The sequence below is a fragment of the Rhinolophus hipposideros genome, assembly GCF_964194185.1.
Source record: "Rhinolophus hipposideros genome assembly, chromosome: 3".
NCBI classification, from domain to species: domain Eukaryota; kingdom Metazoa; phylum Chordata; class Mammalia; order Chiroptera; family Rhinolophidae; genus Rhinolophus; species Rhinolophus hipposideros.
Window position 1 is genome coordinate 30522599 of NC_138049.1, and position 18491 is coordinate 30541089.

The window sequence follows — 18491 nt, forward strand, 5'->3', positions numbered from 1 at the left end:
ATTTTTATAGCCTATATCTCCAGAAATACTATAAAACACGAATGCCTTTCTCTATGCCCGTTCATTAAAATGCTGAAGTCAGTGAGATAAAGGAACATGAAAGAGCAGCTGCCCACCTCTCCAACAACTATGCACTGACTGCTTACAAGGGAATGGACAGGCAGAGTAAATAACTTGGTACACGTCATTCTCACCGAAAGCAGTTCCTATTCGTTTCCGTTTCTTCCCTTTCACTAGAACATGCCTTTAGTTCCTTACAAACTTTCTTTTCTTCCCCAAATTAACATCCTTTCATGCTAAGTTTCACAATCTGTTTTATTTCTCATCCTCCAAATTTATCAAATTCTTAAAGATTCCCTTCCTTAGGAGGTTTGCAATCTCTATGGTGAAAGGTGAATAAAATCCTCTGTTCTATCACTGGGGCGGAGCGACTGGGGTGGATTTGGGGGAAACTGGAGTGAAGTTTGGCTCCAAACATGACAGCCATGAGCCGATCATGAGGGCAGATTACTCTCGTAAACTGGATTGTCTCTTCCAATGGTGCGTCGATCTCCAATCTATATCATGACGGTGCCACTTGGTGAATATCCAATTATGCTGGACTAACCTAACCCTGTTTTCTTTGGAGGCTGAGTCCCCTGAATCTGGAAGTTGCAAAATGGTAGCCTGGGCTATATTTCAATCTGCAGATCGGTCTCATTTGACTTGCACAGTGTTTGTAGTTTTTCCTTTGATCTGCATTTTAATTAATGTATTAAATACACAATACATCTTAACATAAAAAAAGACATTCATATATATCATACAGGATTTCCTACAAATGGACCACTAGTGTTAGGCACCAAAAATGTCCTGTTTTTTTTCCTTTTATTTAGTTCCACTTATACCGTGTTTCCCTGAAAATAAGACCTAACAGGATAATAAGCCCTAGCATGATTTTTCAGGATGACATCCCTGAACATAAGCCCTAATGTGTCTTTTAGAGCAAAAATTAATATAAGACCCAGTCTTATTTTGGGGGAAACATGGTACATCCTCAACTCTCCTATTTACTTCTGCTCTGCAGGTATCAGCATTTTCATTAAACATTTGCATAGCTCATAAAAATTCTGTTCTGGACAAATGAATTGGAGATTGTCCTGTCTGGTATTCTTCATTGCATATTTTGTCAGTTACCTCACTAAATCACTGCAATCGCTATTACCATTTAAAAAGGGAATTTCTATTTTAGCCACGAGAATTAGTATTACATATATGCAGTTATCAAAACTAAACACAAAATTATGATGTGTGAAGTTAAATGAATAGTAAAAATGAATTTTATTCTTAACGGTTACTGTAGAATAGTATCAATTGTGTAATTTTCTCCTCCCTTTTGTCTTACCCCTACTCGGCTTTTCAAATTTCAGGGACCCCTCTGCCATCATCATGGCCCCCTATTTACTCTGTTAAGACTTAGACTCTATCCCAGGGAAGGAACGGTGGAAAGATTTCCCCTTTCTTGAGGGACACTGTTCCACTCTAAGGGTGCTTAATGGCTTGCCTCTAATTGTGTAACAACATGCTGTTTAGAATGAGTAGATGTTTTCAATAAGATTTAAAAGTCTCTTTTGTTACATATATGCTTTAAACCAGACAGGAAAATTTCTCAATATGTATGATTCCTAATGGACCTAATGATACACTTTTTGAATTTTCTGTGTCACTCTTAACATTGTCTGGGACATAGTTTGACAAAGAGTTTTGACTCCTACAGAGTGATTACACAGCTAGTTAATGCTCATGTGTTTGATGTATTACTGTTCTCATTTGCCCCGCTTGTTTGACAAGCTTTCTTAAAAATCATACATATGTAAAAAAGTATCTGCAATTTAGACTTTATTTCATTCATGTCAGATGTAACAAGTGCAACTTAAATGTACAAATTTTGAACAAAACATAAAAAAAGGAAATAAAAACTAACAACAAAAAAGTTATTTAAGCAGATTCATGCAAAGAAATGAATGGGACACTGCAGATGTCACTGACCCTGTTTATATCTTGAATTATGACAAATGCAAAGACTGCTAAAAGACTTCCAACAGGGGATATCAAAGGAAGCTCTACATCAGAAAAAATGAAAGCAACTAAAGAGAGCGTTGGACCTTTCTCCAGAATTCAGACAGCATGCTGCAAACTTACTTTCTACTTTTAAAATAGTCCAATCCTAGAGTTAGAAATTACATGCAAAGGCTGATAAAATAATTTAGCTTTTGCATTGGGAATGCATTCTTGTAAAAGAAACACTACCAGCTATCATTTCATAGGTAATCAAGGGCTTTCATTTAAAGTGCATCTGTACGCTTATATATTGAGGTGAACTGTTCCAAAGAGAAAGGAATCTTTCCAAAATAGAGGTTCTTGAATAACTGTTTTGGGAATTTGCCTCCCTGACCTGCAAGCATTTGCAATCTTTGTGTCCACTGATGTTGCTTCCTCACACCTTGCCTTCTTAGTAAAATCCACACAATCTCTCACAGTCAACCCTGAAGAAAACCTTTGGGTTTGGAGGACACAGAAACATCTGAGACAGCTCTTTAGGGATTAGTGTTTCTATTGACAGAAGAAGCCTTTCATCTAGCTCTGAAAAGCAACAGTTACCTCAATGACAGAGACGCTCAAGATAATCTCATAAATAGTTCAAGATTCCTATAACCCCCAAAATGGAACTGCATATTCCACAATACCATTGGACTCTACGAGAGTCCAACACACAGGGCACCACAATGTTTGTGATTGATGCCATTCAAATACATCACCTAATTTATTTATGTTTATATATTTTATTTTTCAATTCCATTATTTATATACACGTTTTTGGTAATTATAGTAAAGATGCTGGTGAAAGTAATTTGTTTAAACATTTCATAATACGTGCAAAAGCAAAAACACTTGATTTAAGGAAAAGTAATTTTTACAACTATTCAGCCCCAACAAACGATGACAAGCAGTTAGGCAATATCATGACTTGCAAAGTTATACTTAGCATAATGTTGCAATTCAAAATATGGCACAGAATTAACAATACAGATAACAGTCCCATTGGCTAAACTTAGCCAGGTTTTGACTAATTTGGTTTAAGTTGAAATTTGATTATATAAAAAGATTCCTGAAAGTATTGAAAAAGAAACAGTGTACATGAAAGAGAATTCAACAATGTTTACAAAATGCTGAAAGTTCTTACTCTTCCCCCCTTACCATAAATAATTAATGAAGTTGCCCTTCCCCTCCCACCCCCCAACCTCAAAAAGATTTACAAAGATAAATTTAGCTCAGTGAACAGAACCAAAAGATGACTGTTGTTAGACAGTACCTGGGTAAAAGCTCAAGCACTTTCATAAGAATTCATATATAGTGTCTCTGGAGGAATATAAATAATCCGATAGCATTGCTCTTTTGGGTTTTGGAGACTTCCCACTTAGGAGTTACAACTGTCCTTGTGCTTTGAATAAAACATGAGCTTTAAAGCAGAAAGCTGATTGTATTTAAAATTCATCTTCAAAGTTCATTGTGAGAGTTCTTCTCTGCAGCTTTGAACATCAGGATAGAATTGAAAATTTTGAGAGCAGGGCCCAGCTTAATGCTCATAATTTTAACAATGTCTGTTTGGGTCATAAGCAGAAATGCTTCTCCATCAATTTGCTGAAATGGGAGAAAAAGACAAAAGATTGTGAATTAACCGGATATAGTATTGTGGGAAATAGTCAAGGTTAAATTATCAGCTTATACATAGCAACACTAAAACGGCACGTACAGGAGTTTGTGTGTACAAACAGCATTTCCTCATAAATGGATCTTCCTTATCTATAACACCACACCCAAATGTGGACCAGGAGCGAAGTAAAACTCATTCATCTGAAAAATCAGCTCACAGGAAAATGGAAGGTGCTCATAGCTTCCTGTGATTACTCTGCCTTAGGTGCTGACTCAAGAAGAACTTGGAAAAATCTGGGGTGCCTGAAATTCAGTTTCTATCATGACAGGTTTGACAATTAGAGAGGAAAATAGGTACGCAGATGTTTGTGGATATAAACCAAAAATTCAGGTAAACGTATCTGCTATACGTATATATATATGAATTAGCCTCCCACAATGGAGAAAAAAAAGTGCGTGATAACATTCACTTCTAGAGTGACCACAATTATACAGAAAAAAAGCAGTGACTAACAAGGGCAAACCACAGTGGAGCTGGAAGAACATGAGGTTGATGTTAAGAGTTATAACCTCTGATGGTTCTCCTACTTGGGTAACATGAGAAACTCACTTCCTGTCTCTATCTCTTCTAAGGTTCAAAGATACAATTCTATGGAGATGACGTCTAGCTTAGTGGGCAGGGAAAAGGAGTAGAGTGTATATGACTGTCAGCTCTCAGGAGTGCCACCATCTTAAAAAAAAAAAAAATCAATCCACTTCTTTTTCAGTCTTCCCATGTTACACAAAAAGTAAATCATGTATTTGCTTTTGCCTTAGCGTGCACTGGAAACTTGGACAGCAACGTACTATTATGGGTTGAACTGTGTCCCTCCCGAATTTACACGTTGAAGTCTAACCCTCCATAACCTCAGAATGTGCCCTTGTTTGGAAATGGTCACTGCAGATGGAGTTAGTTAAGATGTGGTCATACTGGAGCAGGCTGGGCCCCATCCAAGATGATTGTTGTCCTTATGAACATGGGAAATTTGGATACAGAGACAGACACACATGGAGGGAAGACAATGTGAAGACAAAGAACCATCTACATGCCGAGGAGAGAGGCCTGGAGCAGGTCCCTTCCTCAAAGCCCTGAGGAGAAGCACCCACACTGTCAACACCTTGACTTCTAGCCCTCTTCACACTTCCAGCCTCCAGAAAGTTAGGAGTGGGATAAGAATGAGTTTTGGTAGCTTATTTGTAAGGTTACGCTGGAAAGAAAAAAAATCATCCTGAGGCTAGTCAGTGCCAAACAGTCTATCACATCAGGACGCTCTGATGTGTGGCTGTAAGGACAGCCCTCAACTGGGATGAAGCAAAGGCAGTAAGAAAGTACTTTCTAAGAACAGCAATCAGCAATGTATTACTGAGTTTATGTTTTGTTTGTTGCTTTTGTAATACATATAAACTGGTCCAACTCTAGAGATGAACTATCTTGCTACAGGCCCCAAACTAAGAAGGAGGATTTGGAATTTGGAGGGGGAAACTCCCCATTCCCATGTCATTACTTTTCCTGCTATGCACTCATGGTTCTTTCCCAATGCTTTCACTCTGAAAACCACAGCCAGATGCTGTCTGCATGTCTTTCTCAGAGTATAATGCTATGAGTACATTCACTCATGAAAAACTTACTAAATGTCTGTTATGTTCCAGACATTCTTCTTGGACTTGGGCATTCAGCAGAGAATAGAAGAGATAACAAAAACAAGCAAGTAAGGAAACAAAAACTCCTTGTGGAGTTTATATGCTAGTAGTGGGAGACTGTAAGCAAAAAAAAAAGATAAACGTAAGAAGCAAATAAATAATAATTCTAAAAGGTAGCTAGTGCGGTGGAAAAAAGCAGCTGATTGAGGAGATGAGTGGGCAGGGATGGCAGTGTGGCAGGGGGCAATCTGAGGCAGGATGGTGAGGGTAGAACTGAGAGAAAGCAGCATCTGAGCCATGTGAACACCTGGAGGAAGGGCACTCCAGGCAGAGGGAAGAGAGGAGTGTGTCTGGACTACTGGAAGCACAGCAAGGGGGGACGGTGTAAGTAAAATGCAGGGTGGGCAGAAGGTCAGGAGGTGAGAGAGGTCATGGGGTGTGAGACTGTAGGCCCCTGTGAGGACTTCAGTTTCACTCTGATTTGCTAGTGCAAGGATACGCATGGAGGAGTGACATGATTTGACTTACGTTTTAGCAAGACCACCCTGGCTATGCTGGGAACAGATTGCAGGGAGTAAAACAAGGAGCAGGGAGACTGGTTAAGAGGTTATTGCCTTAATCCAGCGGGGAGATGATGGTGGCTCAGACCAGAGTGACAGTGGCAGAGGTAGAGAGAGAGCCAGAATTGCTGTATTTTAAAAATACACTCCACAGGATTTCAACAGATCGGATGTGGAGTGTGTAAAAGAAAGTCAAAAATGGTTTCAAATAGTAGCTCATCCTGATACCTGTACTTTTTTGTTTAGAGATGACTTCCAAGACTTCAGATTTTGGGTTTTTATAATGTTTTACTTTTAGGACTTAAAACCAATACGTGTGGACTCTGTGAGACATTTGAGAGCAAGAATTGTGTCTTATTATCTTTGAATGAACCTTCTTCCCAGAGCATTGCATGGAGTAACATACACATGGTAGGAATTTAACAAGTGTTGACAGGATGAATGAATAAAGGAATAAATGAATATATGAATGGCATGTGAACATATGAATGACACGTCTCACTCCTCACAAGAAAGCTCTGGCTTTGAGGACACTTGGTGCTTGAGAAGTGCCAGGACATGATACAGCACGAAGAAAAACTTATTCAAAGAAATAACATCATCTGAATTTGAACTTGAATCTTATTAAACTAAAAAACAGCAAATCCATATTAATCGTTTAGATATCAATAGAACCGGAAATAGAATTTCCAGCTATGAAACAGATATATTATTAATTCATTATTTAAAATGCTTTTATTTTCAACGTAGTAACTACATGAGTGCTTCAAAGAAAGAACAAAAGCTCCCTGCAGGTCCTCTCAGTCTGTTCAGGGATGGAAATTAACTGAGTGGTCCACCAAGACACTTAGGAATTAAGGGGAAAACACTCAAAATACGAGTAATTGCCTATTAAAGATAAAACATTTCTGAAATAAGAACATGAATCAGAAAAAGAATGCTGAGCATCGTATCCATGTGTCTTTTAACAGGCATCCATCTAAAGCATACATGGTATCTAATAGTATAATGACGTGGGCAACCAGTGGCTAGATTCTTAGGTCCCCTGACACTCTGGCAACGCTCTTAATTGACACTGTGCTATTCTTAACAGTTGAGGCTAAACATAGGAGCAAACAAGTAAACATCCTTATAACAAGGCAGCAGATGCTGGAGAAAGCCTTCTGAGATTACATGTTCTTTCTACTTTCTGGTAGCCACGATCAGAGTGATAACTAACTGTTCTGCTTGGGGGAGCTGAGAGGCAAGTGGGTTATTTGTAAAGGTCTCTAGTGAAAAGAGTCGCCTACTGTACTCAAAAAGCATTACTTCTAGTGTAGTAGAAGCTGAATTCCTTTTTGTTCTAATGCTCTATGTGGGTGATATCATTATTAGTCATCCCTTAAATTGAAGTTCTGGACAGGCAGATGAAAACAACTAATAAAATAATCTTCCAACAGCAGACTACAGTAAATATAATGAATGTCAGTTATTATAAACATTACTGAGAAATGTATAAGATCTAAGGGGTTATTTCAGCAATAATGGTAGCATTATTTATTATAAGCATCAAATGGAGTTAATCATGGTGTTGCTAAATGTTTGAAAATAAAATAATGGTAACTAATTTCTCTGTGTTAAACATGTTATTTTTTTCTTTGGTTTCTTTCTGTGCTATAAACTATATAAATGCATGCTAGTAAGCTTTTTGTTTTTGTTTTTGTTTTAAATAATGAGTCCAGTGCTTCTGCTTTGGGGCATCATGAAGTGGTACAAACATTTCCATCTGATCTTACACAGACATTTTTATACAACTGATTAATGCTGCTTGTTAGACAACTCCATCGATTTGTCAGTTTCAAATTAACCCATCTCTTTCCTCCTCTGCCAATGTAAAACATTTTACCCTTCACTGCACTTCAGTGCTTTGATCCCATTACGGTACATACTGCAATTTAGTGGAACACTTACTTCATCTTTAAATACCTTTCCATGTTCTTCACACCCAGGTAAGCTCTGTATGAATTCTGACACCTGTCAAAAACAAGACCACAATTCCAGTTTGAAAAAGAAGTCAAAAGCTAAATGCTCAAACAGTTTCAAATTGTTGAACCTACATGTTTTAGTTGTTTCTCTCAGAATAATTTCTTATCTTTCAGAAAAAAAGACTAGCCCGACCCCCTCACCACCCCCCATTCCTTGTGTTCACTCCTTAAGCCAGTATCACTCCCATATCTGGTCCTTGGGAGACAAAGGAAATAAAATATACCTCATCTGTGCTCCATTTGGAAACTTTACTGGCAGGGATTCCGGCTACAGTTGGCAGAAGTTTGCTTTGCTGCTCCCAGCGCAAGGGCAGACATGGAATGGGGGACTTAAAGGACAGAAAGACAGCAGACCGACGCTGTGCTTGCTGTACGGGAGGTTCTTCCCGGGCACCTGGTCGATGGAAACAAATGGGGGAAATCACTCTCTGAAAAGCAGGGAAAAAAAACCAACCCCAAAAATAAAAGCCTCCAAATGCCATGTGTTACCCCCAAATAATGAGTTGGGGGGAAGGTTTAGTTAAAACATCAGTTCCTTTCAACATTATAGTCACTGAATAATTACACTCTTTGCCTTTACTGAAGGTCACCTGAAGGTGACCATTTAAGATACAACCTGAAAATGCAGCTTACATGCTGGCTAAATCACTCACTGATGACATGCATCATTATGTCATTCAATGTTCCAGGTAAGAAATGTGCCTCAGAGCTTTAGTGGCAAGGAAAATAACTCTCACCGTAGGAAGCTGTATATGTTTCCCCATCTGCTTTGGATGTCCTAAAGGTAACAGCCACGGTGGAGCTTCAAGTCCGCCCCCGTGTTTACCCTGTAGTTCCTATACCTGTTCTTGCCTTTCGCCTCAGCCCAGGTTTGCTCTTAGAATTTTAATCACACCGACTTTTTAAACATCCAACTTAACTTTTTTGAAATGAGATATGAAAATATTACAACACAAATAAAATAGCAGAAAGGCAAATGCTCTTCATTTGTGGAGAGCAAAATTAAACTACGGAATGTTCTATTTATCTGCTAGGTCTTCTGAATCCAAACCGAGTTTACTGCTGTTCTCCTAAAATAACCATTATTTGGCCAACGATTTTATGTCTTGGGCACTCTTAGAGTTTCTCAGTAATGATCTGTCGCCTTAAGATCCTCTAGAACAGAAGTCTTTTCTGGAAACTCCTTACTCAAAGCCCATGAGAAGGAAAGCACCTTCTCCCCAACCACGCTCACCCCCCCACACACACACCAGCTCCACGCCAGTGACACTTCAATTACACCACAAATCTTTGCCAAATGTTACATACTTTAGCCTTTAAATGTCTAAGAACATTTTACGCTCTTTCGTATCTAAGAATTGTTTTGAGATTTTTTTCCCCTTGAAGAGTATGGTTTACAGAAAGGTACACAAATCCTCAGTGTAGATATAGCTTAAAGACTTCACAAAGTGAGCACACCGGAAAGGCAAAACGCAACAGGGCAGCATATCCAGAGCCCCGGGGCCCCTTCCAATCAGTCACACCCCTCCCTGACCTCTACTTCCACGGGTTCTTTACCCTGCTTCTGAACTGCATGTAGATGAAACGCTGTCTGGCTTCGTTCTCTCAACAGCATGTTGGTGAGACAAATGCATGTGGCTGTATATGGTTGCAGCTCACCTGCTCTTTGCTGCATGGTTGTTTCACTATTATACATGCTCCACTATTAATGTGGAGTGCATGGACGTTCGAGTTGTTTTTAATTAGGGGCTATTACCAACAGTACTGCTGTGAGCATTCTTGGGCATACCTTTTCCTGAAGAAATGTGTGCATTTCTGTTGCACATATACTGAAGAGTGAAACCTTGAGGTCATAGCGTTTGTGCACATTAAGCTTTGACAAATTCTGCCATTTTTCCAAAACAGTTGTACAATATGCATCCACTAACAGTGAAAGAGTGTTGCAAATGCTTCACAGCCTCACCAACACGTGGTATGTGTATCTTTTTCATTTTAACCAATTGGATTAAAATGGTTTAACCATTGTGCTTATAACAGCATTTGTCTGATGAAGTTGGTATCTTTTCTTATGCTTACTGGCCATATGAAGAATCTCTTTCAAGAAATATTTATGTTTATGCCCATTTTTCAATTGGGTCTTCTTGCCTTTTTCTTACTGATATTTAGAAGTTAGATATATATACTATGCTCTGAGTAGGAGTCCTTTATTGGAAATACGTATTACTAATATCTTTTCCCACTCGGTCTTCCCTTTTACTCTCTTAATCGGGTCTCTGGTAAGCAAGTTCTAATTGTACTACAGTTTAATTTATCAATGTTCCCTTGCGGTCAGTGCTTTGTATGTCTCCTACAGAAGTCTTTGCTTACCCCAAGGTCCTGAAGTTAGTCTTCTCTGTTTTCCTCTAAATATGTTTTCCCTTTCACATTTAGAGCTACAATCCATTTGAAATTTTTTGAGATAAGGATCAATATTCATGTTTCTCCACATGGACTTCTAATTGTTCAACCATGATTTATTGAAAAGACCATCCTCTCCCCATTGCACTGCAGTCCAAGCTTTAACATAAATATAAATTTGTTTTCAGATAATCTGTTCTGTTCCACTGGTCTCTTTACCCCAACTCACAGATTTTAATTCCTGTATACAGATATCAGTATACGTTATAAGTATACTGATATCTGTGATCTAGGTCTTCTTCAAGATCGTCTTGACTATCCTTTCTTTGTACTGTGACATAAATTTTAGGATCAGCTTGTAAAAACAAAAAAATAAGGCTAGGATGTAGATTAGGATTACCACCAAACATAGATCAATTTGGTGAGAAATAACATCTTCATAATATAGAGTCTTCCAATCCAGGAACAAGGTATACCCCTTCTCTGTTTCTTTGGGTCTTCTATAACATATCTCTTTAATGTTTTGTCATTTTCATGTAGAGGTCTTTAACATCTTTTGTTAAATTTATTCCCTACTGTTTTGTTGTGGTTCTGTAATAACTTTTGTCTTAAACTAGCTTAATCTAAATTTTGAATTGTTCTGAATGTCACAGAGTAACTATATTGAGAAAAAAAAGGTTCTGGTTCTACCTGAGTGAGCTCATTCAGAAAAATGTATCTGCTCCACATGAAACATTTCAATTCTTCAAATATTTTTCAAGAAACCATCACAATCCCTCTTTACACATTTCATCAACGAATATCATATAATTGGTTTTAAGGTTTTAGATTCTCATCCTGTTTAACTGAATACCTTATTAGCCAAATATGTAAACCTGTACCAGTTTGTTTTTATCCTTTTTAAATAACACAGTGTTCAAGATGTTTTTATTTAGCATAAATATGGGGTAACTTAAAAACTATCCTTAATTTCATAGTTCCAAAAGTTTAGCAATTATTAAAAATATTCATAAATCTTTCATGAGACAAGCTTATACGAAATGGTAAGATTTCCAGCTCCACACTAGAGTAAAACAATAGCTTACTTTATTATTTATATTCTGACTGCTTGTCACATAAGAAGTGTCAGTCTTTTTCAAAGCTATACACTCATTATGTAACTGTTTATATATTCTATTAATATTTGCCATTCTTCCTTCCTTTCGCCTAGGTCCATTCTATTTTCATTCTATTTCCTGCCAAAGTTGTATTGTTCTTATTTCTAATGCTCCTACATCATTATTGCTTAGGAAAATAACTGAGCCATTCTGAAGAAATAACAAAAAAACTTAACTACTGTATTTCTGGTAGCTTTTTGCACGTCTTTGAAGCTGATACTATAAATAGGCCGAGACACTCTCCACCACTCCAATCCCAATCCCAACTCTGCATCCTTCACTTTAATTCTCCTTCCTTTTGCTGATTCTTTCATGCTGACTGATGCCCTGGGGCCCAGTGTTATTTCCTGACGAATGGGGCAAATGCAGTATTTACCGGCCACTGAACATGCCATCTCTTTGTCAACACAATAATAATGTATTAGGTAGGGTCCCAATCCAAAAGGATAAAGAAAGCAACTTCATTTGAGTGAATGTGTATTTGATTCCTTGAACTGTATGGCAACATGACTGCAAGTTTTAATGTTAACATGTGACATAGACCAAAAGAAATGCCAATAGACTTTGGCTGAAGTAGCTGGCTCAGTGTCAAGAGTAAGGAAGAGTAGGTTGTCAGGAACGCGCACCATATGCTTCAGAAAACACAGCCTTTTGTTTTGGAAGACATTTCCGCCAGCCCGATTTTACTAGGGCTATATTCCTTATTACCTGCTTTCAAACTAGTTACATACATGATAAATAAGACTTTTGAAGAAGTTTTCTGTATTTTTTAAATTTCCTGAAATGAAAATTTACCAAAGGTATACAGTCAAACATTTTTCTCTCCCATCCCATTTAGTTTCAGGTATTGTGCTTCTATGTTTCTTTCGTTTTACTCAATTCTGTGTCACTGGATGCAGAACTGACTGGGGTGAGTTCCAGGTCTGGTTCTTACTAATCCTTGCGAAGGTAAAATATTATCATTAAGAAACTTCATTTTGTCTAGAAATTATCAAAATAACTTTTAATGTGTTATGAATATCAGGGACATATATTTCTAATATATATATACACCAGAAAGATGTGGAGGAAGTGAAGAAAGGAGGAATAGGAAGCAAGGAGCATTCTCAACAAAAACAACAATACTGAAATTCTCTGAAATGGCTTTTAGAAAGGTTATGTCCCCTCGCCCCAATTTTTAAAAAAAGTATCCTTCTTTAGCATTTTTTCTTAAAAAAAAAAAGTATTCTAATTTGCTTACAACAGAAATAAATTAGGAGAGATATGCTTAAGCAAATGTAAGTAAAAGTACTTTAAGCTGACTCAGAATGACTCAAGTGACTACATAATAGGAATTTTAATTCTTCCTGATTCTTGGTCCAACAATTGAAAAATTTGTAAAGGTGAAGGTGTCACCCTCAAGAGTGGCAAGAAGAGAATTATGAGAAACTTTATAGTACATTAAAATGCGAAACAGCACAGTGCAGAGAAAAATAATATTCATTCATTATGTTTATGAACACATCAATCTACTCAGGCTAATATTCAATCAAATAATCAAGACTTTTTTTTAGTGAATCATGTATATGTGTATAAGACAGACAAAGACAGACACTGAAGATCTTCTAGTTCATGTAGAGGAGGTATAATGCTCAGAATGTTTTAAAGAAAGGAGATGACAGGAGAAGGTTTTTGTAATGACAAACTTGAAGAACGAAGTCTACACTGAAGTCAGACAAGGGCCAGCTGAAAAGTAGTTCCCAATCTTAGAATACAGTTCCACTGAGATGCCTGACCCTACAAGCCATGAGATAGTGCATCGTATGGGGACTGTATTGTCAGGATCTCCTTTTAACATTCAAATTTCAAACATTCACTCCCTGTACAGAACCTGCACCTGCACACCGCTATGAGGATCAGCAGAATGCTCTGCATTGATTAGATTGCACATTCCAGTGAGGTAAAAGAATGTTCCCCATTCTTATCATCATGCTAAAGAAACTATAAAACATCCAAAGTCTCAAAAGGCTGTGGGCAAGTCTTTTCTCTGACCTGAAACAGGTTCTCCTGAGTCATCCATTGACTCAGCAATTCCCAGTCTAGAAGTTCATCTTAAGGAACTAACGAAGCATGAATGCTAACAATCATCTGTAAGAAAGTCACCTTGGAGGTTCTCTGCTAGGTACATAATTGTATCTAGAATGAAGACTACCTGGCCCAGCCTCTCTTGCAGCTAGATGTGGCCACATGACTAACGAGATACAAGCAGAAGTCATACTTGCAACACCGTGGAAGTGCCCTTAAAGGGTGAGAGCACTTCAAAGTACGCAGCACCACTCCCTAATCCCGACCCTCTTTCTTCTGGGTAATACTAATTGAACAGCTAGTCCTCCAGAACCACCTTTGACCAAGATATGGCCTTGTTGGTTTTACTGCTATTTCATTTCCCCAGACAATTATCAAACGAGGAATATTTTTCTGATGTTGATACTTGGAGAATGGATAGTAAAGGTCTGCCTCTACTATTTACAATTTCTATTTATTATATGGAAATCATTCATTTAGCAATTGTTTATTCAGCACTTACACTGTATCAGAAACTGCGGAAGACTGTGTCAATACAGCATATCCTTGCAGACTTTCTTGAAATGAAGTTCAATAGATAATACAATATTCCAAAGTAAATACATATTTGCCCACCATGTCTCTCAATTCTGGTTAAGAGTACAGGTATTAAAATTCTTGATTTGGCTTAGAGTTAGGAAAAAGTGAAAGGGAAGGTTAACCCTTGTAAGAAGACATTTCTGACAACAATGTTCCTGAAAGAAAAATCCTCCAATGCTTCATGTAGAATCAAGACAATAAATCTTGAGTATAAGGAACACCATCTAAACCAAACATGGAGTCTCCTAGTAGAAGGAGACGTCCTTACCATCACAGAGGGTGAGAACCTGCTTTTTATAGGACTGTTCCCACTGGGGCCGAGTAGAACCACTTCACGGTAGGCTGACCTTACAGGGCAAGTCCCAGAAAAGAGAAGCACCCCTCACGTTGCCTGCTACTTTCAGACTCAGATCCCACTCGGCTTCCTATTTCCAAGTCTGAACAATGCTAAACCGACAGCCACAGCTTGAGTTACCACTGACCTCTTGTCATGGCTCATTACTGTCTCTTTAAGCCAGTGACAGAAGTAAAACCAGAATCTCCAACTGCCTCGTTTCATTTTGGTTTCAAAACAATGCTAGGAGGTAGCTATTCCCTAAGGCCAGAAAACGAAGGCCTGACGTGCCCAAAGCCACACTGTGAGAGGGGCACAGCATCAGAAAGTGACCCTCCATCTTTTGCCTCCTATTACAGAATATAAGGTCACGGTCAAGAGGGTGAGTTTAAGAGTCTGATGAACATGGAACAAAGCCCTGCTCGGTCACTGACCATCTCTATCATCTTGACTAAATCAATGTAACAGGATTGCTGTAAAAATTACATAATATTTTTACAATGCTTATCCCGGTATCTAACATGTAGTAAAGACTCAGCAAATAGAGGAAATTATTCCTATCTTCAAAGAAAGGCATATTGCTGAGAGTCTACTGGATATAATAAGGCAAAAATAAAAAGGAGTCAATAACACTTTCAGGTTAATATTCCATGTCTATAAAATATGCTGTTAATGGAGAAAAAAATAAAGTCAGAAGAAATGGGATACATCTGTTAACCAAAAAACTATTTTTTTACATGGAGTTACTAACTGGTAACTAAATATAAAAGGATGAATAATAACAGTGATTGGGTAAAATAAATGGATCGTGGCATTAAAAAAATGTAGATAAACTTAGCTCCAACCTGCTTACCTCAGGTATGAAAGATATCTGAAGATCATTTCAAAGGTAACAACCCAAATAAGAAACCAATTGCTATGGAGGCCAAAAGCAAGGCTAATCTTTAAGTGAGACTTTAGCACATTACAAAATGGAATTCAACTTTTTCTGCGTATCAGCCACCCATGACAGAAAAATGCTTCCATGAGAGAGAAAACAAAATTATACCTTTCTCAGGAATACAAAAGTTTAAATTTGAAGAACAAGCCAATATAGGAAATTACAGGAAGACAAAAACTACTACTGTTCAAAATCATGTTAAAGGCAGTAAACAGCACACTTGAGAGAATAAGAGGCTGAGTAAGATATTTCAACTTTACATACAGCAAGTTATCTGGTTTCTGATTTTCCTTGAAGAAAACTACAACATAGGAGGAAATTCTGCCTAGCGTCAGCCACACAGCTGATAAGTGGGGCTGAGATGAGAATGAAGGCTGTGCTCCTAACCACTATCCACAGACAGGAAGATACCTTTATCTGAAAACCCAATATACCCTGGTGACAAACCTGCATAAATTAAATGCTTTTCTTCCTTTCTAAATGACCAGAAACATTTAAAATAATCGAATATTGCTTAGCACTGCCTAGGTGCCAGCACTGTTCTAAGCAAGTTACAAATGTTGTTGCACTTAATTCCCATGACAACCCTGTGGAGTTATCACCATCAGCTTTCTGAATAAATAAGGAAACAGAAGCCCTGTGTGTGTTCAGTGGAATGTCCAAGATCACGCAGCCAGCAGGTGGCTCAGCAGGAATTCAGACCCCAGCCATCTGCAGTTGTGTGCATACACTGTCACCTTAAACACTACAGGACATGCTGAAGACAGCAGTGAATATAACTTTTAAATTCATCACAAATTGCTGCTTTATGAGAATCAGATATGGAAATCAAAGCATCGCTTCTGGAATAGGTCATTACAGCAAACAGTCATTCGGTGCCGTTCACAAATCTTACATGATAATCTAAATGAAAAAAATGCACATGACAAGCAAAGTCCACTAGGATAATCATTAAAACCATAATCAGGCCAACAGTGTCTTATGAAAAATAAACAATAATTATATAGCTATTTATATAAATTACAAATACAATCTATACTATGACTAAGAGTCATTACAACTTCACTGCTTAAACCATTTTTACATCTTTTAAAGCAAAGATGTAAGACACATTACTTTCTCCAGTACAACTTAAAACATCTGTTCAAGTGATTTTCATTTGTGGTATTAGATTAAAACCATATTAATCCCGCTTGGATTTCAAGACACATTCTAAATTTAAAATATGCAAAGCAAGTGACATTTACAATACCAAAGAAAATGTATGACGAGGGCCAAAAACAATGTCTTACCCAAACTTTACATACAATATTGTACAGATATGTGCAATGTCAAAGAAAATAAACATAGGTTGCAGGTAAATCCATATCATTATGAATTACATGCTATATTTAACCTTAACAATAAACTTTTATTGTCTGTGATAATGGAACAAACCAATCAAATGATGTTCATCTTTAATATAAAAGTGACTGCCATATTCCAGTTAAGTTTTGATTTGTGAGTATGAATAGAACTGTCCATCAATAAAATGATATTATTGCTACCTCTGGCTTCATGTGACGTCCTCATTTCACTTTCTGTTCTCTCTTCAAAGTCTTCTTTGACATCATCAGCATGCTGGTCTCTGAGAAAAATAGGTGTTTTAATATTTTGTAATAGAAGCATTTAAAAAAATGGCTCTGCACAACATCTCAGCCACTGTTTTTTCTTAATTTGAAAACAAATGGTACCACTGAAATGTTAGAAAGAATTTTTAGAATCAATTAATGCTAATAACATCTAAATGTCCATTCTCATCATCAGTTTTCATTTACTGCTCAGAAAAGATATTTTAAAGCAAAGAATGGTATTAAGGTTAACTATTCTGGGAAATGTAGCTATTGAGTAATTCATCTTCAAATGGAGACATGTATTCATGAGGAAATCCTTGTATTGTTTGGTACGATCACAATTTAAAGGAAAACAATGCTTTGAAAGTCCATACCATTTAATCAATTCACTATATACTCCTCAGCTCTGCGATTTGGGATTGAGGCTGCAATTGGCTTAGGAGAACCAAAGTCAATTCTAGAGAGCTTTTCCTGGCTTAATCAGGTCAAACTGATAGACTGACCTGATCCTTCTGACGAGGAATGAATTAATGCTAACCTAATGGAACAAGCCTGCTCTGAAATGGAATGGACCTATTACAATCTTACTTCAGAGCTTTACCTTTAAGTCAAAGACAAAAATTAGCTTCAAAGGGAACCAGGCACAAACCGCTTATATTATCTTTCAAGTTCAGGTATTTAAAAATGTGCAACCTAATCTATTCCATTCTCAGAGTTCAAAATAAATCCCCTTTATAATTTCCTGGGACTATCTAGGTTATGATACCTGGCCTACACACTTAGTGCTTTATAATACTCTGTATTCATGACATTTTACTGTTTTGTAGGTATTGCTACCTTTACAAATATATCCTGAGTTTCTTGGAGACCTAGACCATATTTCTCAGAAAAGGGCAAATACACTTGAAACCAAATATCCCAGTAAAATATAAAAGTTTTATAGTCTTAAATCCAAAGCTACCAATTTATTCTCCATTGGAATGATAATTTAACACAATGGAGCTAAACTAACACAGAAAGCATGCAATAAATAAACGTTTACTTCTTAGAAAGATCATTTCCAGGGACACATGAAATTTCATTGGAATCTGAGCTCCCTGGCTTAGTTCATACGAAGAACAACTGCTAAAGGACATGTATTTAAGAATGAGGAAGAATCACTGTTATTATGCAATAAAAAATATTTTTCCCCCAAATCAATTAAATGACTGATGCTTCTTATTCCACAGAAAGTGGAAAGATGGAGGTATAGCAAGAACAAATATAAGAAAATCACTGATAATTGGAGAAAGGACATTAGCTGAAGTGATAACAGAAAAGTTTGTATTAAACAGAAAACTTTGTATTAAAAACAGTGCTGAAGTATAGCTGGCAATTTCATGCTAACATCAGCTTACTATGCTAAAATTAGCTTATGTGATCTCCGAAATTATTTTATATTCAACTGGAA

The 18491-nt window shown here is 37.3% G+C and overlaps 1 protein-coding gene across 6 annotated transcripts in view; it reads right to left on the minus strand.

Moving 5' to 3' along the window:
* Positions 1–1864: 1864 nt before the first annotated feature.
* The window catches only part of L3MBTL3 (L3MBTL histone methyl-lysine binding protein 3), a 104302-nt gene continuing 87675 nt past the window's right edge, over positions 1865–18491 (minus strand). For all 6 annotated transcript variants that reach the window (XM_081042861.1, XM_081042864.1, XM_081042863.1 and 3 more), the window contains 4 exons: positions 16976–17055; positions 8182–8351; positions 7884–7946; positions 1865–3681 (listed from right to left, as the gene is read on the minus strand). In XM_081042861.1, coding sequence (XP_080898987.1) covers positions 3538–3681; positions 7884–7946; positions 8182–8351; positions 16976–17055 — 457 coding nt within the window. In that variant the 3' untranslated portion in view covers positions 1865–3537. The remainder of the gene's footprint in view (positions 3682–7883; positions 7947–8181; positions 8352–16975; positions 17056–18491) is intronic.